Source organism: Leucopleurus acutus (assembly GCF_964270905.1).
Source record: "Leucopleurus acutus genome assembly, chromosome: 2".
Classification (NCBI taxonomy): Eukaryota; Metazoa; Chordata; class Mammalia; order Artiodactyla; family Delphinidae; genus Leucopleurus; species Leucopleurus acutus.
In genome coordinates this window covers 189,469,435-189,497,253 of record NC_139143.1, presented here as the reverse complement: position 1 = coordinate 189,497,253, position 27,819 = coordinate 189,469,435, and the positions used below count along the sequence as shown (strand labels likewise).

Below are 27,819 nucleotides of genomic sequence, written 5' to 3'. Positions count from 1 at the left end.
CCACCGGGAATACCGTCCACGTCTGGCCGTGGCGCCGCGCGGCAAATCAGGCAAATCACCTGGTCGTTAAAGGAAGAACGCAGAGACTAAGACGACAGCTTTGCCAGGCGCTCTGTGCAGCTCAGGGACACCTCAGCCTCGGAAGGGACTGAGTCAGCAGTTGCCATGCCACCCGAGCCAACCGTGACACAGACAGACGCAGACAGGGCCACACCGAGTACTTGAGACAGACACGTTTGCAGCTGCAGCCGCCGCGCCCCCGTCTGAAGATGAATTTCCCCCACACCCTATTGCTCCCCGATCAGCCTCCACTTGCTGAAAAGCACTGTCGACAGAAGCTCAAGTGTCCAGTCCTCTCTCCAGTTCAGCTTCTAGAAGCCCGAATGCCCCACACTTGACTAAAAGGCCAGGAGGGGGCTTGCGATCTGCCCCAAACCTGGGCTGTCCGCGTCCCGCCAGGTCACACACCTGCATCCCACGCTTCTCTGCATTCAGCCTGGGGGGAGTGGGGAGGTGTGCAGACCACGAGGACCTGAAGCCCACTCCACGCTCCAGGGCAAGAAGGGCTACCTTTCAGGTCAGCACTTCTCAGACAGCACTTCTGACGAGTCGAGTGGGCGAGCATCACAGAAAGACAGAAAGTAAGTACACAGGCACGAGAGAGCTCAGGCAGCAGGCTTGGTGACATCCTCCAGGCTGCAGAGAGCAGAGGTCTCTCCACTGTCCTCCCTGGGAAGGCTGGTGGGGTCCCCATGCATGAACACATTCAAGCCCTTTACCCCATAGTGCAAGCTGCCCTCCAGAGAGCACTTCTGCTTGAATATAGCTGCGCATTCTTGGGGGGGGGGGGGCGGAGGAAAAGAGAATCAGCTGGCAGGGCCTGATGAGTGGGATTCGTGGAGGAAAAGGCTGCCCTGCAGACAGACCTGCCTGTGCTTAACTGAAGGGAGAGGAGGCTGTTGCTTAGCAACCGTGGCAGCTCAGGGCCAGGCAGGGAGGGGCCAGGCCTCGGACCAGGAAGGCGGGGCTGTGGGGATGTTCCAGGATGGGGCCCAACAGCTTGCCCCAAGGGCAGGGGGAAGGAAAGGGTCGTCACAGCCAAAGACACAATTTCTGTGATTTAAATAGAGATTGTGAAAAACAGCTTTCCCCGACAGACCTTGAAAATAAAGGATTACTCAGCATTCAATGGTACTCCAGACACTCAGAATTCCCAACGACCCATTTGAAAGGCCATTATTCCTAATTATTTGGGCTTAAAAAGTCATCCTCTTGAAGACTTTGATCACAGGAATGGAGGAAGTGAGCAAAATCTAGGAAGAGGTAAAGGGATGCTGTCGATGGAGTGGGTTTGGGTCTCTGTGCTGAAGGAATCCAGAGGTGCCCTGTCTCGGCGAATCAGGCCCAAGAGGAGTGGGAAGTATGAGACGTGCCCAGAGCCCAGGCTGGGGTCACCTTCAAAGACCAGGCTCAGAGCGTGATCTCCCTCCTGGAGGCCTTGGCTCTGAAGCGCTCACTCAGGCTCTCCGGCAGATGCCGTACAGGTGTGTTAGGTTCCCGGCCGCTAACTTCCATCCCCTGCTCAGTCGACATCTTTCACTCTCTCCACTGCTGCGTGATGTCCTGGATGACACGACTCGGGTCAGGCGAGCTGCCTGTCAGTGAGGATGCTCTCGAGCGTGTCGCCCGCACACGGGACGGTCACAACCACGTCAAGCGTCTAACTCAGTGTGCTCTGGGAAACACCAGGGTTATGTATTTTCAATGGCCCCTTCTACCCAGCCGCTTTTATATCTATTAAGCAGACACACCAAAATCCTGACGCCACCAGAACATTCAAAAGCAAACTACGGGTCAGGGGAATGCCATGGCGGGTTCCAAAACCTGGAGACGGAGGGCCCTCTAGCGGCCCCGCACACACACCCGTGCGGAGGGTGATGAATGGACCTTTGCTCCCTGGTAATTCTGCAGAACAAATAAAAGGATCATTCATAACAGAAAGCCAGAGCACCTCACTTAAAGTGACAGCTGCATATCATTAAGATTTCCAGAGGAACTGTATAGGTTGGTAAAATACTGAAGCAGGAAAAGTTTCCATCATAAGTTAAACATCAGCCGGTATTTAAGTCTCTTATGTTAGGTCTTGGGAGGCAACGTTTTCAAATGCTTGGAGCCTGGGGTGAAGGCGATCACGTTAATGTGACATGAATGCGGTGATAAATCCAAATTAAATAAACCAAATGGAAACAGGTTGCATCCACGCAGATCTGCGGGTCCCCGAGCGGGAGCTGAAAACCAGATGACGCTGCTACCGCACGTCTGCACCAGAGCTCAATCCCTGAGTCCTCCAGCAGCTGAAGCATCCACTCCTGTCTGCCAAGGACGCAGCAATAACCCTTCTGGTAGAGAACTCAAAGGGTATGCACCCAGCAGCTCTGAACCTTAGGAAGTCAGGCTGGGGCTCGGTGAGCCCCACACACGGGAGAGTAACACCCTCCACCCAGTCACCCAGAAAGAGGCTCGGCTCAGCGGGCGACAGGATCATCTCGAGCCCAAAGCAAGAGGCCTTGTGGGGGAGCCCTCCCTGTGGGGTCCCCCCACCCCCTGAACCTCCACAGTGCTCCCTGCTCTGTGCCCAGCAGAGCCTCCGGGGGTGGAGATGGTGGGCTTCCGGAAGACAGGCCGGGTGCCACTGGCAGGAACTACCAATCTCTACTCATTCGAAGATCAAGAAATGCAGGAAAAGCTCCTCAAAGCTGGGGTGCAACTACGCAGTGGAAACAGCTGAGTGCAGGGAAAGACCTGGGACAGGAGAGCAGGCCCTCAATCCGTCGGGTGACCACTGTCCACCCTCTCTCCCGAGAGCAGCAAGGATGGTTTCCCTTTGGGGCATCACCCTCCCAGCCCTTACCCCTGGCCCAACCCCACACAAAAGAGGGAGTGTGACCCAGGATGCACGCCCTGCCTCACCCCCCTCCCAGTCATTCGGGGTACAGCAGGTGACCCGGCAGAGGGAGGGGCTCCATCTCAGGACTCTGACCGGACAACTGAGCAAAAGAAGTTCTTCCTGCTGGGATTCCTAAGTCCGAGGATAACCGAGCAGCTCCCGGAGCCACCATGTAGGGAAACCCTGCCTGGAAGGAAGCCACCACGGACAGCTGGAGGGTGAGCAGACAGAGGTGTGGGAGACAGACAGACAGACACACCAGGTCTTCACCACACCACTCCAGGGCCAGGACGCAGCCAGGCCTCACGTCAGGGCTCTTCCATCACGTGAGCCAATCAATTCCCTCTCCGTTTCGACTATTTTGAGTTGAGTTTCTATCATGGAAGAGTCCCAAGTGACCCATTTCTCTACCCACACGTGCTGAATCCTTTGGGCAACAGAACGATGGACCAGCAGAGTCCCCACTGGTGAGATGCTCCTATGATCGTCTCTAATGCCGAACGAGTATCCACACCGGGGATCGGCACCTCTTCACCTTCTGCGGCCTCGCTGGGACGCTGCGCAGCCCCTGAGACTGGGCGGGGCCACACGCCAGCTCTAGCCCCTGAGCTGGGAGGAAGGACGCAGGTCATTTCTGGGCCTTTCTTTGTGCTGGGGGGGAGCGGCCGGCAATACTCTGGTGACAACTGCCACGTGTGACCATAGTGAGCAGAGCCGCCCCCAGCCCACATGGACGTGTACTGAGAGCAGGAAGCAAAGCTTTCTGTCTTAAGCCAGTGAGATTCCGGAACTATCTGTCACCAGGGCAAGCCTGGCTGACACACCCCAAAAGCAGTAGTGAGAAGGAAGAAACAGACAACAGATGATATAAAATAAGGAGCAGTCTGTCATACAGAGTGAAGTAAGTCAGAAAGAGAAAAACAAATACCGTATGCTAACACATATATATGGAATCTAAGAAAAAAAAAGGGTCATGAAGAACCTAGGGGTAAGATAGGAATAAACACACAGACCTACTAGAGCATGGACTTGAGGATATGGGGAGGGGAAGGGTAAGCTGGGACGAAGTGAGAGAGTGGCATGGACATATATACACTACCAAACGTAAAATAGATAGCTAGTGGGAAGCAGCCGCATAGCACAGGGAGATCAGCTCGGTGCTTTGTGACCACCTAGAGGGGTGGGATAGGGAGGGTGGGAGGGAGACGCAAGAGGGAAGAGATATGGGAACATATGTATATGTATAACTGATTCACTTTGTTACAAAGCAGAAACTAACACACCATGGTAAAGCAATTATACTCCAATAAAGATGTTAAAAAAAAAACACAATCAGTTGTTAAATTTAAAAAATAAAACTCCTTTTTCCAAATAAAAAATAAATAATAAATAAAATAAAATAAAAAATAAAGAGCAGCACCTACCAAGGCCAGGAGATGCGGAAAGGAGGCTCTGCAGGGAAGAGACATCTGAGCCGGGCTTTAAGGCTGAGGGCAAGGGCCCACGTGAAAGGGCAAGGAGAGTTTAGTGTATTTTTTAACGTGGGGATACTTTGAAACACTTCTATATTCTAGGTAAAAGCCAACTGAAGTTGAGCCCAACAGCTGAGGCAGTAAGAACACCAAAGATCACAACGTGTGCGAGTCCACGCTGCACCTAGAAGGAAACTGCAGACCCTTAAGTGAGATCCCGCCTAAGCAGATGAACGGAAAAAATGCCAAGCACTCAACTTTTTGTAAACTTTTTCAAAATTAAGAGGGTGGACTTGATAAAAGCATATAAAATTAAATTTTCATTAAGTTAATTAAAACTAAAGATACAATTAGAAACAAAGAACGGGAGAGCCAATAAGTAAACCAACAGCTAGTTCTTTGAAGAGAATATGATGAAGTGAAGGAACCTTGGATAAGCCCGGCCAGGAGAGGGAGAGGGCCACCAGAACATTAGGCATGAGAAAGGGGACCCAATCATAGATACTTTCAAAAAGAAACAACCGGGCCGCCCTGCTGGCGCAGCGGTTGGGAGCCCGCCTGCCGATGCGGGGCACGCGGGTTCGTGCCCCGGTCCGGGAAGATCCCACATGCCGCGGAGCGGCTGGGCCCGTGAGCCATGGCCGCTGCGCCTGCGCGTCCGGAGCCTGTGCTCCACAGCGGGAGAGGCCACAACAGTGAGAGGCCCGCGTACCACAAAAAAAAAAAAAAAAACCAAAAAAAAGAAACAACCGGCCCAGAATGGAGTCACTTGTCACTTGTACTAAGCCAGTGTCACCGAACCATGGCTTGGTACCTTACCTAACTGCACTTTCAATATTCCCCAGGAAAGTGGTCTTAACTGGCCAGTTTGGAATTCTCTGGTTGGCACCAATGAGGTAACAGCCACATGGACCCCTTCCATCCCCCAGAGGAAGGTGAGGTAGCCCGCTCTTTCCTTACCCCCTCCCCCACCTTCTGCCTATAAACGGCTTCCTTTTTGTTCAGCTCCTCCAAGTGCCTTTCTACTTGGTAGATGGGATGCTACCTAATTCATTAATTGTTCAATAAAGCCAGTTAGAGCTTTAAAATTTACTTGGTTGAATTTTTGCTATTTAATGATACGAATTAGAAGCTTTAAATTAGATACAATTTTATCCCAACATCTTTGTAAACTAAAAGAAATTGACCATTTTTCTAGAGAATATGTATCCCAAAAGGTAACACAAGATGAGATGGAAAACCTAAATAGATCAATAACCATAAACAGAAATTTAAATGGTTGTCAAAACATCCCTTCAAAAGGCACCAAGTTCCTGATGGTTTTATAGGTAAGTTTTATCAGACCTTCAAGAAACAGATGCTGCCTTTTGTTTAAACTATTTTAAAGCACAGGAAAGGGTAGCAAACACAGAAATAGCTTAAAATCTTAAGTGCCAACCTGACTGGATCACAGGGCACCCAGATGTTTGGTTAAACATTATTCTGGGTGTGTCTGTGCGGGTGTTTCCGCATGAAATTCGCATTTGAAGGGGTGACTCAGTTTTAAAGCAGTCTGCCCTTCCCGCTGTTAGGTGGGGCGGGGTGGGGGTGGGGGGATGGAGGCCTCATTGAATCCATTGAGGGTCTGTATAAAACAAAAAGGTGGAGGAAGGAAGAACTAGACCCCTCCTGCCTGACCGCAGAGCTGGGTCATCAGTCTCCTGCCCTCGGCCCCCTGTTCTCAGGCCTTCAGACCCAGATGAAATCCACGCCACCGGCTGCCCTGGTTCTCAGACTTTTGGACTCAGCCTGAATTACACCACCCGCTTTCCTGGGTTCTAGTTTGCAGACAGTAGATCACGGGACTTCTCAGCCTCCGTAACTGTGTGATCCAATTTCTCATCATATATCTCTTCCCATACTGTATGTATATCTGCTTCTCTAGAGAACCCCAAGTAAACACTCATTTTACACACCTAAAATGCTCATAATACCAAAACCTGATAAAGACAACAAAAAAGAAAGGATCTATATATAAAAGAGATAACTAATAAGAACCTGCTGTAGAGCACAGGGAACTCTACTCAATGCTCTGTAATGGCCTATATAGGAAAAGAATCTAAAAAGAAAGAGTGGATATACATATATGTATAACTGATTCACTTTGCTGTACACCCAAAACTAACACAATATTGTAAATCAACTATACTCTAATAAATTTTTTTAAAAAATAGAACCCACTAATATAAACAAATGCAAGTAATAATTCAATAAATAATAAGAGTGGTGTCTTAAATGGGGAAAACATTAAGAATTAAATAGTATTGGGATAACTGGATAGCCATCTAGAAAAATATAAATTGGATGTAAACTAATATTTTATACAAGAATAAATTCCAATGGATCAATGATTTAAATGTATATATAAGAAGGAAGCCCTAAAATTACTAGGAAAAAAACTTGAGAGAATTATTTGTAACTGTGGAATGTGGAAGACCTTTCTAACTAAAATATGATCTCTTAATGCTTTAAAAGAAAAGATTGAAAAAAGATGACTATGAGGGGCTTCCCTGGTGGCGCAATGGTTAAGAATCCGCCTGCCAATGCAGGCTACACAGGTTCAATCCCTGGTCCAGGAAGATCCCACATGCCACGGAGCAACTAAGCCCGTGGGCCACAACTACTAAGCCTGCACTCTAGAGCCCGTGAGCCACAACAACTGAGCCCTCATGCCACAACTACTGAAGCCCACGTGCCTAGAGCCCATGCTCCACAACAAGAGAAGCCACCACAATGAGAAGCCCGTGCACTGCAACCAAGAGTAGCCCCACTCGCCACAACTAGAGAAAGCCCGCACGCAGCAATGAAGACCCAACGCAGCCAAAAATAAATAAATAAATTTACAAGGAAAAAAAAAAAGATGATGACTATGAAAATTTTTGTAAACTCCTGGCAAAACCACTACAAGAAAAGTCAAAAGAAAAAAGACAAATTGAGAAAATAAATTTGCAACCTCATCACAAAGGGCTCGTTTAACATAACAAGAGCTTCTATCAATTGGTAAAGACCAGCAACCCATTAGAAAATTGGGTCATCTATTTACTACTTCCCACTTTAACATTTTTTGAACATTTAAATATATTACATTTTCAAAAGACTTAATAAAATAAAAATTAAAAAATAGAGATTACTCTGGCTACTGTTTGGGTATGTTTCAATAAAGACTATTACACATTAAAAAAAAAGAAAAAGAAAAAAAAAAGGGGGGGGCTTCCCTGGTGGCGCAGTGGCTGGGAATCTGCCTGCCAATGCAGGGGACACGGGTTCAAGCCCTGGTCTGGGAAGATCCCACATGCCGCGGAACAATTAGGCCCGTGAGCCACAACTACTGAGCCTGCGCGTCTGGAGCTTGTGCCCCACAACAAGAGAGGCCGCGACGGTGAGAGGCCCGCGCATCACGGTGAAGAGTGGCCCCCGCTCGCCACAACTAGAGAAAGCCCACGCACAGAAATGAAGACCCAACACAGCCAAAAATAAATAAATAAATAAAATTAAAAAAAAAAAAAAAAAAGGATCTGCAAAGTATGGCCCACTGGTCAAGTCTGGCGCACGATCTGCGCTTATAAGTAAATTTTTATTGGAACACACCCATACTTGTTCACTTACACATCCTCGATGGCTTTCACTGAACACCAGCAGAGATGAGTAGCCGTGGCAGAGGTCATCTGGCCCACAAAGCCTAAAATATTTCCTATCTGGCCTTAAAGTCTGCTGACCTCTGCCACAGATGAACCTCAAATATGGAAACAGAAACATAAATCCTGAACACAGGTTAATCAAATCAAGACAGGCGTAACTAAGTTCCCCACATATTATTCTCTGTCTTATTCTTTAAATGGACTTTAGAGCAGTTTTATATTCACAGCAACTTTGAGCAGAAAGGACAGAGAATTCCCGTATACTCCCTTTTCACATAGGCACAGCTTCCCTGCTGTCAACACCCCACCCCAGAGTGGGACAGTATTCTCTCTGCTACCTAAATATTTGGTGGTTTATTCACTTACGGTCTCTTTTTAAAACGTACCTGGCACTTCACAGACTGTCAATAGGGTTTGCTGAATGGGTAAGGGGAGGGCACGTTGAGCAAACCTATCCGAATAAACACTCCCTTACTTTCTTCCAGAATGCTAATATAAAACGGTAGAAGCAGGGCCAACACTAAGCTTTCCGGCCCGGCGGGAACCCACTTCCCTAGATGGCAACATGGGCACTGGTTCGTACCCATCAAGGACTTTGGGGTCAACAGTAGCTCTGTGCAAATATTGCATTTCCTCCTGACCTGGTGGTCGCCCTGTTTCCAGTGAGATTTGGGATCTGTATTTAGTTGGGCTGAAAGGGGGTATGAACATGTGGCCACTGCCCACCGATGCTGCCAGCCAGCAGGGTGACAAGATCAATGCAGCTGACAGCAACTGTGAAGCCCTCGCCCCGAGCCGGGCAGCCTGTGCACCCTGACAAACCTCTTTTCATCTAACCCTCTCCATGACCTCTGAGGGTCTTTGCCTGTTTTTCTTGTCGGTTGTTTATCTCCTTCTTACTGATCGGGAGGAGCTCTTTCTATTATCTTTCTTCCTTCTAATCTCCTCATTCTTTCCATTACTTTTTAACGGTTTTATGTATTGCAAGTATCTTTTAGTCTGAGGTTTGTCTTTTTTATATATAAAAATTTTTATTTATTTATTTATGGCTACGTTGGGTCTTCGCTGCTTCGGCGCGGGCTTTTCTCTAGTTGCGGCGAGCGGGGGCTACTCTTCATTGCGGTGCACGGGCTTCTCATTGTGGTGGCTTCTGTTGTTGTGGAGCACAGGCTCTGGTCACATGGGCTTCAGTAGTTGTGATGCGTGGGCTCAGGAGTTGTGGCTCGTGGACTCTAGAGCGCAGGCTCAGTAGTTGTGGCGCACGGGTTCAGTAGTTGTAGCGCACGGGCTTAGTTGCTCCGCAGCATGTGGGATCTTCCCAGACCAGGGCTCGGACCCGTGTCCCCTGCATTGGCAGGCGGATTCTTAACCACTGCACCACCAGGGAAGCCCAGTCCTGAGGTTTGTCTTTTAAGTTTGTTTATGGAGTCTTCTCTCATAGAAAAGCTTTACATGTTAACATTATCACGTTTCTCAATCTTCTCTTTTTGGTTTGTGCTTTGTCTATCTTGTTTAAGGAAGCCTTCCTAACCTCAAGGTCATAAAAATATTCTCCAAACTTTTTTCTAAGATTCCTCAAGTTTTGTTTTTCATCTGTAGGCCTTTAATCCATCCATTTTACAGCTGAGGAAACTGAGGGACGGACACATTAAGCAACTGGTCTAAGATCACCCGGTTGGCAAGTCTGGATTCACAAACAAAACGCAATTGATTTCAAAGCCACTTACATGCTGCCGTGCTGTCCGTTTCCTTTCAGAACCTGCCTTCTTCACTCAGCACACTGTTGTGAAGGTTCAGCCATAATGATATGCAGAGCCCTATCTTGGCATTTTCACTGCTATATAGCACCCACGGTCCAAATAAATCAGCTCATTCAGCCATCCCCCGACTGGGGCGCAGGCAGGTCGCTCCCACGCTTCAGCCACTAAACACAGGCCCCGTGTCATATGAACTAGTTCCTCTCCGCAGTGGGCGTCTAGAAATGGCATTTCCCAGCTGTAGGGTATTAACTAAATACTACAAAATTGCTCTTCAAAGTGGTCGTACATCCTGCATTCCTCCCTGTGTGGTGGGAATTCCTCACTTCCCAACTCCTCCTCAACCTACATGCTATTAGCCGGCCAGGTTTTTCCAACACGAGGGGCATGAAGTGATTTCTCATTTTAATTTGCATTTCTCTGATTGCTAGTGAAACTGAGCACTTTTGTACGTCGATTGGTTGTTCTGGTTTCTCCTCTGTGAATTCTCTCCTCACATCCCTTTGCCCATTTTTCTGTCCTGTGATGGACCATTCCTCACTGATTCGGAACAGCTCTTTCCATCATCTTTCTTCTTCCTGATCTTCTGATTCTAAAATTTCTACAGTTCTGTTTTGTAATCCATCCAGAATTTGTGTACACAACATGAAATCGGGATCTGATTTTCCATTTTCCACCTGGACAGCCAGTCCAGCGCTGTTAACTGACTGGTCCACCCTTACTCTTGTGGCAGACAGAATAATGCTGCCCACCGCCCCACCAAGCGCCCACATCCTAATCCCAGCAACCTGTGAATACACTGCGCTAACGCCACCAAGGGAACCAAGGTGGCAGATGGAATCGAGGCTGCTATCAGCTGGCCTGGAGACACGGAGACTGTCCTGGATGGTGGAGGGGACCCAGTGTAACTACAACAGTCCTTATGAGTGAAAGAGGCAGGAGTGATTAATCAGGGTCAAGGAGAGACGTGGAAATGCTATTCTGAATCTGCCTCTGAAGATGGAGGACGGGGCCAAAGGTGCCGCTGGGCCCTGGGAGCCGGCAAAGGCGATGAGGCAGATCCTCTCCCACGGCCTCTGCAGGGGCGCAGCCCAGAGACCTCGACTTCAGTCTGTGAGACCTTTGGACTGCTGATCTCCAGAACCGGATGATACTAACTTCATGCTATTTTAAGCAACGAAGCTTATGATAATTCGTTATAACAAACAGTAGGAAAGTAATATGCTCCTTATCTGTAATTTGTCATACATCACGCTTTTTATTTTGTCTTGTTATCTGTTGATCTATGTCTGTACCAACATCATACTGTGCTAGTTACTATAATTTTGCCGTTAGGCTTGCAAGTCAAGAAAGGGGAAGCCTCTCTTCTCCAAAACTGCCTTGGCTATTCTTGAATATGTAATTTTTTTTTTTTTTTTCTTTTTTGCGGTACGCAGGCCTCTCGCTGTTGTGGCCTCTCCCATTGCGGAGCACAGGCTCTGGACGCGCAGGCTCAGCAGCCATGGCCCACGGGCCCAGCCGCTCTGCGGCACGTGGGATCTTCCCGGACCGGGGCACGAACCCGTGTCCCCTGCATCGGCAGGCGGACTCTCAACCACTGCGCCACCAGGGAAGCCCTGTAATTTTTTAATTTAACAAAGAGAATATATCTTAAAAGAAAATAAGTACACAGTACACAAGGGAGACGCCTTCTAGGCTCAGGGCACGAGCCAAGACTGAAAGTCATGAAACGCCGACATGTTTAGTGAATCACACGCAGCACAGAGCAGCCAGGAAAACTTTCAAAACCACTGGACGATCAGCCCTGGGGTGGATGATTTCAGTAGCCTAGAAACCACTAACAGCAGGCAAAGCCTTCTACTTCTGACCAGATTTTCCCTCCCATCTGAAACAAAAATTTTTTAACACAATATATAAAACAAGTCTTTAAGACACTGGAATTTAGGCAGGGAAGGATCCTGAGGAACTGGAAACAAAAGAAGTAAACCTTCCAATTGTCCTCACATCACAGTGTTGAGTGATTCTTCAGACTGCAGTGCAGGGAGGGGAACCCAGACAGTGCACAGTGGGACTCTGATCTGAAGACCAAGCTGAGAGCCCAAGGAGACCAAGGAAGCTGGAGTTTGCAGGGCTGAACACAGACAGGAGGGGTGCACAGAGAAGGAGCTCCAGCCACTTAGAGGGTCCCTCCAGGATTTAGTAGATCACTGATGAGGAAACTACCCGAGGATGGGCAAAGAACCACCCGAGAAATTAGAAGGACCAGTACACAGGGTTCACCTGAGGCCAGAAAGAAGCTGTCCTCACAGACTGGTAAACCTCATAATTCAGGGACGTCAGGCAGAGTAGCAAAAGGGGTCTTGTCACCTAGTGAGGAACAATTAGCCCTAAACTAAATGCTGATCTGGTCCCATCTAACAAATCTTAAGGGCAAGACCCAAAATGACCAAACCGTTTCCAAAGCTCAAGAGTATTTATCAACTACAAAAATATTCAGTCCCCAAAAGGAGAAAACTCACAATACCTGGAATCCAGTAAAAAAAATTATGAATGTAAAGAAGCAGGAAAATACAACCCAAATTAGGACAAAAATCAATCAATCAAAACTAATCCAGACCAAGATATTAGAACTGGCAAACAAAGATACCAAAGGAGGGACAAACTTTGTAACATTATCTCCAGATTTCGGTAACTTGAAACTAAACCAAGCTAAAATGAGAATTCACTCACTATCTGGGTCACTATCTGGGTCATTTCAAATAGGGAAAAATACTGGAACATTAACTGCTGGGCAGGTCTAAGAGGTCTGCCTACCTCTGCCTTCTCTGGAGAGGAAGACTAAAGCATGAGCTTGTCAGCGGTTGTACAGGTATTTCCCATGTTCAAGAAGCAACAGGAAACACTGAACATGGAGGACAGAAAAAGACCCCGAGAGAACTTCTGGAGATGAAAACTACAGTATCTGTGATGAAAACGACACTGGATGGGATTCATGGCAGATCAGGCACTGCAGAAGAAAACATGAGTGAACCTGAAGGTGCAGCAACGGGAACGATCTAGGACGGGACACAGAGAGAACAGACCACAAATAGAAGTGAGGCTCGCTGCCTGATACACGCGTAACTGGGGGCCCCAAGGGAGAAGAGAGAGGAGGACAGAAGAAGGAATGATCAAAGTTGTTCCAACTGTGCTTTAAAAGACCCAGAGATCCAAGAAGTTCCGTGAACCCCAAGCAAAAAATCAGTTAAAGGACAATTCTGGGAAACAGAGGCAGCGGCAGACTAGGCTTTAAATCTCCTCTAAGGCCCTCATGAGAACAGACAGGGCAGCTGGGAGAGCAAACCCAAAGTCCACAGCCACACTGACAGTAGGTCAGGCTGGAGAAGCCAACAGGGTCATCCCGTCCTGGATGACCATTAGATTAGACTAGATGCTGTTTCCAGCGCCATAACTACATCAAAATTCAACACCGGAAATTTCCTTTCCAGAAAAGGTAATTATATTCTTCCCTTAACGATAGCTGTATGGGTTTCTTCTCTAAGAAAATGATCTATTCAGACATTTCTAAGGACCAGGGTAAACTGTATTTATTACTTTAAACTGGGTTTATTACATTTCACTACTGTCCTTTTAAGTCACTTAATCAAAAACCAGAGTAATCGTATTTCTATCTAATCACAAGATATACATATTTTTATAATCTAGGATACTATCCTTCTTTCATACTTACATTTCTTAGAGGTTGGTACTTGTTTTATTTTTAGAATGTAACTATGAACATATGTCAAAGAAGGGAAGATAGTAGATTTAAAGAAGGGAACAGGTTAGAAATCAGTTTGACTGTGTTTAATATTTTTCACTATATATTCTATGCTTTCCATGCATTCACCTTTATCAAATAAAATTGGAAATTTATTCTAAACTGACTCTGATGGAAAACACATGCCTACCACCCACCACTGCAAGGGGTTCTAGCAGATACTCTGGCAATTCCTCAAGTATAAGTGGTGCTGTACATTCCAGTACCACTTATATAAGATGAGATTATTAAGGTACACACTGGTGGTAAACAGCAATCCTGAGAACAGTCTGGTAAGCACAATATTGAAAACTGGAAAGAACAAAACAATTAAAACCATCAAATATACAGCCTTTCGGGGAAGAAGGAAAATACTTAATAATGTGCTTGGTCCCAAAGCACTCAACTATTAAGTTTTGGTACCTGAATATGTTTAAATATCTCGGAAAATCCTGGAAGGTCACAAAGATGGAGGCCAGTACATCAAGTTCTAGGCCGCAGAAACAAGTGTGCTGCTTCCACCAACTGTAAGATTAAATTCAGCAAGACTGGGACTTCCCTGGTGGTCCACTGGTTAAGACTCCATGCTCGCAATGCAGGGGCCTGGGATCGATCCCCGGTCAGGGAACTAGATCCCACATGCATGCCGCAACTAAGAGTTCTCATGCCACAACTAAGGAGCCCAAGAGCCACAACTAAGGAGCCCGCCTGCCGCACCTAAGACCCAGTGCAACCAAATAAATATTTTAAAAATAAACCAGTGGGGGCTTCCCTGGTGGCGCAGTGGTTCAGAATCCACCTGCCAATGCAGGGGACACGGGTTCGAGCCCTGGTCTGGGAAGATCCCACATGCCGCGGAGCAACTGGCCCATGAGCCATGGCCGCTGAGCCTGCGTGTCCGGAGCCTGTGCTCCACAATGGGAGAGGCCACAACAGTGAGAGGCCCGCGTATCACAAAAAAAAAATAAAATTAAAATTAAAATAAATAAATAAACCAGTAAATTCAACAAGACCAGTTTCCAAAAACTAGAATCTCAACTCATTAAAAAACCACTCCCAAATGACAGACTCACTGGTGCCTTTGCACCAGCACCCAGGACCTGCTGCCCAAGAGACACTGCCCAGCCCTCCATGGACACCCAGCAGTGTCCATCAGAGGAAATCCATCTGGTTGGAGGATGGATGGACACTAAGCTCCCCTCTACAGCTTACACTTTTGTTCATTCCCTACCTTTCTGACTTTCTAAGAGCCTAACTGCCCATGATCTAGAACATTCTTTCAGCCAGCGAGATCCCTAGAAGCTGAGGGCCAAGGGCTCAATGCTCTTTCAACTCTCCTCCTAAACTCCTCCTCTTCCCGCCACAGGTGGGATTCCCCACCAGGACACTAGCTGCCTGTCCTTGGGAATAAACGAAGAGGCCCTAAACACAAGGTACCGGCCTCAGCAGAAGGTGCGGTGTAGCCAACGCAAAGCTGACAGCCGTGGTCACACGTGGGGACGCCACCACCCACAGGAAGGGCATCACTCTGCTGACAGCCCTCTATCCCTTTCTTAAAGCCACGCCCTGAGGTCATGGCCTCCCCACTCTCAGACTGTGCTCCAAGGGAGTAGAAAGCGCTTTTTAAAGACAGCAAACTCATGGCTACATTAGCAGTACAAAATAAAGCTGGCAGTCCTTGGCTTTCAGCCAGCCTCTGATTCTTGAGCCCTGTATCTGCAGGGCACCCACATGATGTATCCCTTTAAGGGTCACCAACAGACCTTCCCAGGCCCTCGGTCAGGGAGCTGCAAGCAACAGGGCTGACTCATGGCTGAAGCACAAAGTGCTGGGCCACGCTTCATCACTGCCCAGTTCTACACCTCTGTATTCAGCAAAAACTCAACCAACTGATTCAAAGTAAAGCCATCTGCAGTAAGTATCTGAGAAATGTTGCTGTACTGGGCACAGATGGAGCTGTGCCACGAGCTAGAAGACTCAGCTCTCTACACACACTTACTTGAAGGGGAGGTGGGTGGCTTCCTGGAAGGCCGCTGCTCTGCCTTGGGGCGAATGGCGTGCTCCACGGGCGTGTCCAGGTGTCCTTCAGGGCTCAGTGAGTACTGGAACTGGACTGTCCCCGACTCCACCTGCTTCACCTACAATCGACCACAAGACTGGTGACGGCCACGCTCCCTTCATCAGCACCCTTTGGTTAGAACAACTCAACCAGGAACAATTCTCCCGGCCCTAAGATGATCAATGAGAATCAGAACCCCAGGAGACCACCATCACAAGAACACCCTCACCCAAGCAGAAATCACAACACTGCTGCTCCAGTTTCGAATGCGTTTTTTAATTAACCTATGTTATGTTGACCGTTTCCCTTTTGGTGTATAGTTCTTTGAGTTTTAACACATGTAACCACCACCACAGCCAGGGTACAGAACAGCCCCACCACCCAAAACATTCCCTCACTGCCTCCTTGTACGCCGTCCCGCCAACACCCAACCCCGCAATCTACCCCTCTCTTCTGTCATATAAGTGGGATCACATGCTATACAACCTTTGAGACTGGCTTCTTTCACTCCCTGCGATACTGATGAGACTCTCCCGGGCCATAGTGTGTACCCACAGCCTGTTCCTTTTTGTTGCCGAGGAGTTTTCTATTGTACGATGCACCCCAGTGTACTTATCTGTTCACCCATTTAGGAACATTCGGGCTGTTTCTAGCTTGAGTGGTTATAAATAGAGCTGCAAGGAACACTGGTATACATATTTCTGTGTGACATAAGTTTTCATTCCCATAAGGTTCACTTCTCTACGAGTAGGATTGCTGGGTCATATGGTATGTATATATTTAATTTTACAGGAAAATGCTAAACTGTGACTTGCTTCTGGACTCTATTTCATTCCATTCATCTATGTGTCAATGCCTTTACCAACAGCACTTTATCGTGATTACTGTAGCTTTAATGAAAGTCTTGAAATTGTGTAGTATGAATCCTCCAACTTTATCGCTCTTTTCAAAATTGTTTTGACTCTAATTCCTTTGCTTTTCTGTATAAACTTTAGAATATATATATATTTTGTATATATATATACAAAAAAATTATGTAAGGATTCTGATTGAAATTGCATTAGACCTATAGGTCAATTGGGGGAGAATTTATATCTTTACTATGTTGAAACAGTCTTCCAATCCATAAAGATGTCTCTCCACTTATTTAGGTCTTCTTTGCCTCGGCCTCTGTAAATAACGCTGTTTTTTAGATTTTGCTTTCCAACTGTTGTTAATGTAAAGACATGTGATTGATTTTTCTACCTTGACCTCCTGCTGTATCCTGCAATCTCCCTAAACTTGTTTATTCTAGGAGCTTTTGGTAAATCCCTTGAGATTTTCCACACAGAAAATCATGTTGTCTGCAAATAAGATTTGTTCCTTCCTGTCCAATCTGTATGGTTTTTAAGTTTTGTTTTCTTGCTTTATTGCACTGGCTAGCACTTCCAGTACAATGTTGAATAAGATGTTGAATACTACGTATGGGCATCCTTCACTTGCTCCTGATCTACGGGGAAAAGAATTCAATCTTTCACGATTAAGTGTGATGCTGACTAAAGGATTTTTGTAGATACTCTTATCAAGCTGAGGAAGTTCCTCTTTATTCCTGTTTGCTCAGTTTTTGTCATAAATGGAGGTTGAATTTTGTCAAATGCTTCTTCTGCATCAATTGTTATGATCATACGTTTTTCCTTCTTTAGGCTGTGACTATGATGAATTACATATTTTTGACTTTCAAATAGAAAATAGCCTTGCATTTCTGAGATAACCCCCAACTTGGTCATGGTGTATTATTCTTTTTCCATATTGTTGGATCCAATTTGCTAATATTTGGTTGAGTATTTTGCATCCAAGTTCATGAGGCTTATGTATCCATAGTTTTCTTTTCTTGTACTGCCTTTTTCTGGTTTTGATATCAGAGTAATGCAGGCCTCGTTACACGAACTAGGAATTGCTCCTATCTATCCCACTTTCTGGAAGAGAATGTATAAAATCAGTGTTATTTTTCCTTAAAGGAAAAAATGTTTAGGACAATTTACAGTGAATAGGCCTGGATAGTTCTTTTTCAAAAGTCTTTTAACCATGAACTCATTTTCTATAAAGTTATAGGACTACTCAGATTATCTAGTTCATCTTGGGTAAGTTTTGATAGTTTGTTGTTTAAGGCAAACTGATCCATCTCATCTAAATTTTCAAGCTTATGGGCATAGAGTTGTTCATAGTATTCCCCTAATATCCTTTTTATACCTGTGTGGTCTGTAGTGGTATCCCTTCTTTCATTCCTATTATTAGTAATTTGTGTCCTCTCTTTTCTTTACACTTTCAGTCTTGTTAAAGGTTTGTCAATTTTATTGAGCTTTTTAAAGAATCAGTTTTTTATTTCACTGGCTTTCTCTAGTTTTTCCTCTACTGTTTTTCTGTTTTCAGTTTTATTAGTTTCTGCTCTTATCTTTGTTATTGACTTTCTTCTGCCTTGCTTTAGGTTTATTTTCTTCTTCTTTTTCTAGTTTCTAAAAGTGGAAGATTAGATTATTGATTTGAGACTTTTCTCTGTTGTTATATAAGCACTTAACGCTATAAATTTCCACGTAAGCACACTTTAGCTGCACCCTACGAAATCTGATATGTTGTATTTTCATTTTTGTTCAGTTCAAAATATCTTCTGTATTTTCTTGAGGCTTCCTCTCTGACTTATGGATTATTTAGAAGTGTATGAATTTCCAAGTGTTTCTAATTTTTTATGTTATCTTTGTTATTGGTTTCTAGTTTAATTCCATTATGATCACAGAATATACCTTGTGTAATTTCAGTTCTTTTAAAATTAAAGCTTGTTTTATGATCCAGGATATGGTCTATCTTGGTGAATGTTCCATGTGCACTTGAAAAGAATGTGTATCCTGCTGTTGTTGGGTGGAGCGTTCCATAAAGGTCATTTAGATCCAGATGCTTAATGATATTGTTCAGTTCTATACGTTGGTGATTTTCTATCTACATGTTTATAGTTTACTCCAAGAGGAGTGTTGAAATATCCAACTACAACTGTTAATTTGTCTATTTCTGCGCTATTAGTTTTTTGCATTTTGAAGCTCTATGTTAGATGCATACACTTTTAGTACTGTATGTCTTCTTGGTGAATTGACTCTTTTATCATACGTAATATCCCTCTTAATTTCTAGCAATTTCTTTTGCTCCAAAGTCTACTTTGTCTGGCATTAATAGAGCTACTCTAGTTATCCTTTGAATAGTGTTTGCACAGAATGGTTTTCCGTCCTCTTACTTTTGACCTACTACATCGTTGTATTTGAACTGAGCTCCTGGTAAACAGCATACAGTTGGACCTTGAGTTTTGATGCCACCTGACAACTTCTGTCTTGAAGTTGGTGTGTTCAGACTATTTATATGTCATGTAATTATTGGTGTGTCTGGATTCAGAACTATCATTTTACTATGATTTGTTCCCTCTGTTTTTCATTCCCGTTTCCCCTTTCTTGCCTTATTTTGAATTATTCCATTTTATCTATCTATTGGGTTTCTCACTGTCTCTTTGTATCCTATTTTTAGTGACTGCTCTAGGGTTTACAATGTAAATATTTAACTTTTCACAATCTACTCAAAATCTATATTTTATTACCGCAAGTGGAATGTAGAAAGCTTATCACCCTACAGGTCTCTTTACCTGCCCCCTTTGCATTATAGCTGTCTTACCTATTATACCTACATACCTTAAGAATCCTATCAGACACTGCTATACTTTTTGCTTCAACCATCAAACATATTTTAAAGAACTCAAAAGGAGGAGAATACTATATTATAGTTATCATTTTTGATGCTCTTCCTTCATTCCTGATGTACCAAGTTTTCATCTGGTATCATTTCTCTTCTGTCTGAAGAAATTCCTTTAGTAATTCTCTTAGAGCTTGTCTCCTGCCAATGAATTCTCTTAGTTTTAGTTCATCTGAGAATGTCTTTATTTCACCTTCGTTCCTGCAGGACTTTTGCTGGAATAGAATTCTGAGTTCCGGGGTCCTTCTGCTACTGCTTTTAAAATGTTGCTCCATCTCCTTCTGGCCCCCATGATTTCTGCTAAGGAACCCACAGATATTCAAATTAGTGTCTGTGTGTAAGTAATGCATCATTTTTCTATGGCTGTTTTCAAGACTTTGTCTCTATTTTTTAGCAGTTTGATTATGATGTGTCTGGTTGTGGATTTCTTTGCAATTATCTCTGGGTTCACTGAACCTCTTCAATCTGTAGGTTTAAGTCTTTTGCCAAATTAGAGGAGTTTTCAGCCACTGTGTCTTCAAATGTTTTTTCTGCACAGAACCCTTTCTCTTCTACTGGGACTCTGACGACACAGGTGTTAGCCTTTGTGGTCCTGCCCCACACGTCCCTGAGGCTTTGTGCACTGTCTTCCAATCACTCTTTTCTCTGTGGTTCAGACTGGATAAATTCTATTGATTTACCTTCAAGTTCACTGACTGTTTCTTCTGTCATCTCCATTCTGCTATTGAGTCCACCTAGCGAATACTTTACTTTGGCAATTTTATTTTTCAGTTCTAAAATTTCCATTTGCTTCTTCTTTATCTTCCATCTCTTTGCTGAGACTTTCTATTTTTCCCTTTGTTTCAAAAGTGTTCGCTCCGATTTACTGGAGCATTTTGATAATGCCTGCTTTAAAGGCTCTGTCTGATAATTCCAACATTTGCGTCACCTCGGTATTGCTGTCTGTGGAATGTCTCTCCCTTACGAGTGGAGATTTTCCTGGTTCTTTGTCAGTTAAGCTTAGATTGTATCATGGACATTCTGAATGCCACATTATAAGATTCTGAGTCTCGTTTAAATCCTATGGAGAACGCTGGTATTTTTGTTTAGTCAGGAATCCACCCAGCTGGGTTCAAGCCCCAGTTTCCAACCAGCCTCCTGCGGCTGGTGGTTTCAACACCAGTTCCATTTTCAAAGCCTGTGCAGTGATACTCAGGCCTCTCCTGCATGTGGTCCACCCAGTGGGCAACCCCACCCACAGTCCAGTTCTCAAAGTCTGCGATATGCTGTTTGGGGTCAGATCCAGGCACGTGAAGCTGGGGGTTAGCTCAGCATTTCTTAAACAACTTTATGGGGTACTTTCCAAGCTCCTCCCTCTCCAGATCCCCCCAGTTCTTTCCAGTTTCCTGGGGCTCCCCTTCCAATCCTCTGGCCAGACCCCACTGTGCTGCACACCTCTGGCAACAGTGCCTGAATGCAAGGCCAAGCAGTGGGGGGGGACAGAGTGGGGTTGTTCTTTAAGTGCAGGAGTGTATAAAAGAGCTAAAGGTCCCATCTATCATTACTGTAAGACAATATGCAATTTCTAAAATTGATATACTAAGAAACAACAGTAGAAGCATAATATTTAGAAAACAAAGTAAATACCATATGTCACAGCTAAGAGTTGAAAGCGGCTGCCTCTGGAGATATTAATTTTCTTAAAGACAATTATTTGCTCAAGGAGAGAACACAGGAGTTGTTTAAGAAGGAAAACATAATCATAATACACTACTTACCTTCACAGTAAATAATCATAATAACATAAACCGCAAAATTTACTTAGTAAAAAATTATAGGATGTGTATAGCATGTATTTTTTTTCTTTAACATCTGCCACTCCTACTCAACTGTAAGCTCCATGGGATTAGAGATATTTTTCCCGGAGCAGATACAGGTGTTCAATAAAAAGTCACTGAATGAACAAATAAGATAAAGATCTGACGGGTGCACAGGCAGAGACCAGGCTTACCTAGGTTTCACCCTCTGACTGGGTGGGTGCTGGCACTCCGCTACATGAGATGGGAAATACAGGAAGAAGCAGAGCAGCACTTTTAGAGAGCGGGAGAGTGGATCAAGTCTGTGACCAGTGGTAGTTTATTATTTTAGCTAATTATATCTGTTTAGAGTAGTGGTCCTCAACTGGGGGCGATTTTGCCCCCAGAAGAACACATTCAGCTATGTCTGCAGACATTCAGGCTGTCATAACTGGGGGGATGCTACTGGCATCTAGTGGGAAGAGGCCAGGGATGCTGCGTGACACCTTCCAGTGCCCGGGACAGACCCACAGCAAAGAATTGCCTGGCCCCAAACGCTAATAGTACTGAGGTTGAGAAACCCTGATTAGAACTGATATTCCTCATGAAAAATGATGGTATTTAATATACTTGTGTCCTTAAGACAGTCAAACCTTCACCACACTTATGCTCCAATATAGTTTACACACTTAAAAAGCGAGGAAATGTAGTGGCATGAGAAGGCTAAAATTAAACAGAATAAGGATTTATTCACATACATACGTACACAGAGAGAGAGAGAATGAGAATGAGAAAACGGCAATGGCTTCAGGATTTCTAATGGCAATTTTATAATAAGGGCTCAAACCAGACCATGTGGGAGTGCAGCAAAATGTGACCCCATAACCAGGGACATTGCTCATAATAAGAAAAGCTGCACCATCAGCTGCTCCCTTATTCAGGTTCCCAAAGCATAATCCAAACCATAAATAATAACACGGAAGATAATGTTTGTCACTAGACTCAGCACACGGATGACATACTGATATAACAGGTCTGGTCCTTTACCGAAGAAAAATTAGACAATTGAGGCCTGAAAGCCTCCTGTTTGTGCTGCTGAGACAGGACAGGTACATTTCAGGAATGTCAGCAGAAGAATCAAACAACACACCCAGGCAAAAACGCTCACAACCCATTAGTAGTGTCAGGAAGGACTTGGGACATCAGCCAGAGCAGTGGTGTCACACGCTGTCTGTGGTCCCCAGGTCTCTGCTCCCCACCCCGCAAGGCCGCCAACAGGCCAGTGGAGGCCAGGGGATAAGACACACACACACACACGCTTCCACTGGCCCTGCCCCGCTTTTATTTGCTTTCTATACTGGGGATCAGAGAAAGCTTCATTTCAAAATGGATTTTTTTTTAAGTCCTGCTGTGGTCCCTCCCCTCCAGACACAGCTGGAGAAAGTTGAGCTCCAGTGGGTGTGAGTGACAAGCCACAAAGACCAGCCAGGGCAGTGCCCACCGCCCGGCTCCCATCCCAGCCTTGTGCACACGAGACACAGCCCCCAGGGCACCAAACGTTTCAAGAGGGCCTTTTTATTACGGGAACCCTCCTACGCTGTTGGTGGGAATGTAAGTTGGTGCAGCCACTGTGGAAAACAGTAGAGAGGTTCCTCAGAAAACTAAAAATAAAATTACCATATGATCCAGCAATCCCACTCCTGGGCATATATCTGGAGAAAACTCTAATTCAAAAAGATACATCCATCCCAATGTTCACAGCAGCACTATTCACAATAGCCAAGACAGGGAAGCAAACTGTCCGTGGACAGATGAATGGATAAAGACGATGTGGTACATATATACAACGGAATACTACTCAGCCATAGAAAAGAACAAAATAATGCCTTTTACAGCAACATGGATGGACCTAGAGATGATCATACTAAGCGAAGTAAGTCAGAAAGAGAAAGACAAATACCGTACGATATCACTTATATGTGGAATCCTAAATATGATGCAAATGAACCTGTCTATGAAACAGAAACAGAATCAGGGACATAGAAAATAGACTGGTGGTTGCCAAGGGGGAGGGGTTTGGGGGGGTGAGTTTGGGATTAGCAGATGCAAACTGGTGTATTTAGAATGGATAAACAACAAGGTCCTACTGTATAGCACAGGGAACTATATTCAATACCCTGTGATAAACCATAATGGAAAAGAATATGAAAAAATGTACGTATATATATATGTTAACTGGGTCACTTTGCTGTACAGCAGTAATTAACACAACATTGTAATTCAACTATACTTCAATAAGAAAATAAATTTAAAAAAAAAAGAGGGCTTTTTAAAAAGCACAGAAGTGGATCTCATGGCACCATGTATACAAATAAGGGTCACAGGCCCCGCAGGTCACCTTGAGAGACTGATACATGACCCTAGATAAAACTGGCCTCAGTGAGTTCACAGCCGACTACGACTCAGAAACCACAATTATTTTTTAAGGGCACAGCCTTGACATGAAAAAACAGAGCTCATGAAACATCAGCAAATGTATTTGTCAGCTTCTGATTTTGAAAATGCAGGAACTTGCTAGAAGCTCGTAGAAAATAATCATACTTACGGAGCCTCTAACAATTTACCTCTTCGGAGCTCATGCTGGCTGGGGGTACCTTATAGACCAGACAGTGCGAGGGGTTGGGCCGGATCCCACCCTGTAGAGGTAACGTCACCCGCCCGGAGCTGGCTTCCAGCACGGGGTTCCAGACAGCCCAGCGCACCATGTGCATACACGCCAGGTTCGACAAGGAGGTGACCGCAGCTGCCTGGAATGGAAACAAAGCACATTGGTCACGAGTCATTACCAAGCCCACTTGGGTGGGGGAAATCAACAGTGCTTTCCCGGCAAAATTTCACTAGAGAGCAAGGCAGGGGGTCATCACAAAAGAAAGAACCGCCACAGGAAGAGGACACGACATCACATCAGTGGCTCAAAGAGAGCAGGGAAGCCAGCCTCCGGTTCTGGGACACCCCCCCCCCCCCACCAACCAGGACCCTCTTGAAGACCAACACCATCTTTATGACTCCTCCTCTTCCTGTAGGATCTTCCTGCAGGTTTTCAGACTCTGTGCCTTACCAACATCTACCCAAATCCATGAATAAAACACCAGGAATGGCACTCCGTGTTAGTGATGAGACACTTTGTAAAACGATGAAGAAAACACGTGGATATTGGGAGACTGGGATTGACATATACACACTACTATGTATAAAATAGATAACTAAGGGACTTCCCTGGTGGTGCAGTGGTTAAGAATCCGCCTGCCAAAGCAGGGGACACGGGTTCGAGCCCTGGTCCGGGAAGATCTCAGATGCCATGGAGCAACTAAGCCCATGTGCCACAACTACTGAGCCTGCACTCTAGAGCCTGTGGGCCACAACTACTGAGCCCACGTGCCACAACTACTGAAGCCTGCGAGCCTAGAGCCCATGCTCCGCAATGAAGGGTAGCCCCCGCTTGCCGCAACTAGAGAAAGCCCGCGCACAGCAATGAAGACCCAATGCAGCCAAAACTAAATAAATAAATAAAATGAAAAAAATAATAATAAAAAAATAAAATAGATAAATAATGAGAACCTAATGTATAGCACAGGGAACTCTACTCAATGCTCTGTGGTGACCTAAATGGAAAGGAAATCCAAAAAAGAAGGGATATGTGTATACGTATAGCTGATTCACTTTGCTGTACAGTATAAACTAACTCAACACTGTAAAGCAACTATACTCCAATAAAAATTAATTAAAAAAAAGAATACACGTGGATATTCAATTTAGGGTTATTAGCACACGGTTTCTCCCCCGAAGTTTCAGCTCCTAATGGTATGTTCTATCTATGTAACTCACGTGTAATTAGGAAATCAGTCAGGCTGAATGTTACATGCTGTTCCTTCTTTCACTGTCTCTATCATTGGCCAGATGCAAGGGAAGAGGACCCTAGGACACCCCAGAATTAGCCTCCACGGTCAAACAAAGCCATTTTCACAAATACGGCTTCAGGGCTTGATTCAGTAGCGTTTTAAAGAAACCACTTTCATCCGCTTATTCAAAAAGCAGCAAGAGGGACTTCCGTGGCGGTCATGTGGTTAAGACTTCACCTTCCAATGCAGGGGTGCAGGTTCGATCCCTGGTCGGGGAGCTAAGATCCCACATGGCTCACGGCCAAAAAAGCAAAACATAAAACAGAAGCAATATTGTAGCAAAATTCAATAAAGACTTTAAAAATGGTCCAAAAAAAGCAGCAAGAATAAAGCAGAACTCGGAGTGGGCCGTGGTCGGGTCCTGAAATTCCTGCTCGGCTGGGCAACAAGACTTGTGATCCACCCCATTATGGCAGCTTCAGAGACAACGGCTCTGCCCCAGGCCCTGAATGGCAGATTCTGCAGGTTCCCTGGCACATCGGCTCCCCCAGGAAGGCCATTTCGCAGCCAGAGGACATGGGGCGCTTGGCGACACCAGGTGAGACTGGAGCCCAGGAACAGCGCTTTCCACCCCAAGAGCCCAGTGGCTCTAACCGCAGTCAGACTGACAGCCGGGACTCGGGGCAGCGGCCACGCCCACCTCTGCCCCACAATTCCCAGCCTCGGTGGTAATGCTGCGGAGAAGCCACCCAAAGGCGGCAGGTGTAAAATGCAACGTGGCCACAGCATCTCCCTTCCTGGGAGGACGAGCGCAAAGGCCCGCGTGGTTCCTCAGTGTCGCCGGGCAGCCGAGGGAGCCGATGGCCCTCCGTCCCTCTTGACCACCGGCTGCACGCACTAACCCAGCCGCCCCCAAACTCAGGCCGTGGTCACAGGGAGGCTGACAGCCTGCAAGGAGGGGGCCTCGGACTCTCGGAAGGAATGGAAGCCCAAGCCTGCCTGTTATGGTGCAGAGCATGGTCCCAAAGGAAAGGCGATGCCAACGGGGACCCTCTGACCCGAGCTGTGTCTGGCGCCACGGAAGCAGGGAAGGCTCCAGCGGTGTGCCCGGGGCTCCCCACAGACCCTGCTCATGTGGCTGGACACAGGTGAGCTGTGTGCCACTGTCACAGCCAGGACTTGACTGCACTCAGGTAAAGGACAGATCGTCACACACACACACAAAAGGACCCTGGCTGGAATCCAGCACAGGCGGCTTGATGGCCAACTGGCTCAAACCACAGCAGAGGGTGTGCACGAGGGGACCCCAATACAGAACAGGAAACGTGCATTTCATCCAAGTCAGTCTTCCCGGACTGTTCCAGATGATATCCCATCCCGTTATATCCTTTATATCCGTGTGGGAGAACATCCAGAATCAGTGTCTGGTTGTGAATTGATCTCTCTTTCCTGAGGCCCCCTCGCAACTGGACCTCACACCACCCACTTCAGCTTATTCTGAGCCTTTACTGGAGCCACGCTTCAGACCATGGGTAGGATACTTCATACCACCACGTGAGCAAGGATTTGGGTCCCTGTCAACTCAATGAGAAAAAAAAAATAACCCACATCCTGGAAGTACAAGCAAAGAATCGGCCGAGTTAAGAATCCTAAGCGTCTGATTCTGTGCCATAACTTTCAATGTCTGTCAAATACAAAGACGGCGGTCTGCCCTTCCCATCTCGTTAGCCATTGACAGGATAAAACGGTACTGAACAACTACAGTGTATCAGGGAAAAGTTGATATAAGTCTATTGTTTTTTAAAAATAAATTATAGGGCTTCCCTGGTGGCACGGTGGTTGAGAGTCCGCCTGCCGATGCAGGGGACACGGGTTCGTGCCCCGGTCCGGGAAGATCCCACATGCCGCGGAGCGGCTGGGCCCGTGAGCCATGGGAGAGGCCACAGCGGTGAGAGGCCCGCGTACCGCAAAAATAAATAAATAAATAAATGTATTAGCAAAACTGGCCACTAAAAAAACTATAAGGATTCAATACTACCTAGACTACGTTTGCAAACAGCCGGCTCCCAAAAAATTCGTGAGTTTATTACAGGATCCAAATGAAAATAAAAAGCGTCCCCCGTTTTCATGCTACTTGTGCAACCCCTTCTGGCTCAACCTTTCCAATGCGGTGACTGATCCCCAGCTTCCGGTTTCACACACCTTTTGATTTTCTCGTCCTCAGTCTGCACGGCACTCTTCTGTGTAAGGCAGCTGTCAGTTACACAAACACCCACTTCCCACACTTCGTTTTAACAGCCCAGGAACAAAACCTAGAAGAGGCAGGAAGGATCCTCCCCGAGCCTCCAGAGGAGCAAGGCCCTCCCGACGCCTCGACTTTGGCCCAGCAGGTTCTGGATCCGGAACTGACTGGGAGGGAATAAATGTCTGTTGTGTGAAGCCAAGTAGTTTGCGACAATTTGTTCAGGCCGCCCCAGGAGGAATCCCCTCCGCCTCTGTCCTCAGACCAACTCAGAAATCCCTTCGAGGCAGGTAAAACTTCAGGTTATTTCACGAGGTTGATTCTCCTTTAGATCTTCAGCGAGACCTAATTCCTCCTGCCGGGGCCCCCTGTCACCCACTGAGCCCCCTCCATGCTAACTCTGGTCACCGCAGCCCGACGCCCAGAA

The 27,819-nt window shown here is 45.9% G+C and overlaps 1 protein-coding gene across 1 annotated transcript in view; it reads right to left on the bottom strand.

Annotated features, from left to right (window-relative positions):
* The window catches only part of NPHP4 (nephrocystin 4), a gene marked incomplete at both ends in the record, with an annotated part of 125,357 nt that overhangs the window by 46,891 nt on the left and 50,647 nt on the right, over nt 1-27,819 (bottom strand). Inside the window, 2 exons of the mRNA XM_082833172.1 lie at nt 15,652-15,790; nt 23,876-24,058. Of these exons, the coding sequence (XP_082689298.1) occupies nt 15,652-15,790; nt 23,876-24,058 (322 nt within the window). The remainder of the gene's footprint in view (nt 1-15,651; nt 15,791-23,875; nt 24,059-27,819) is intronic.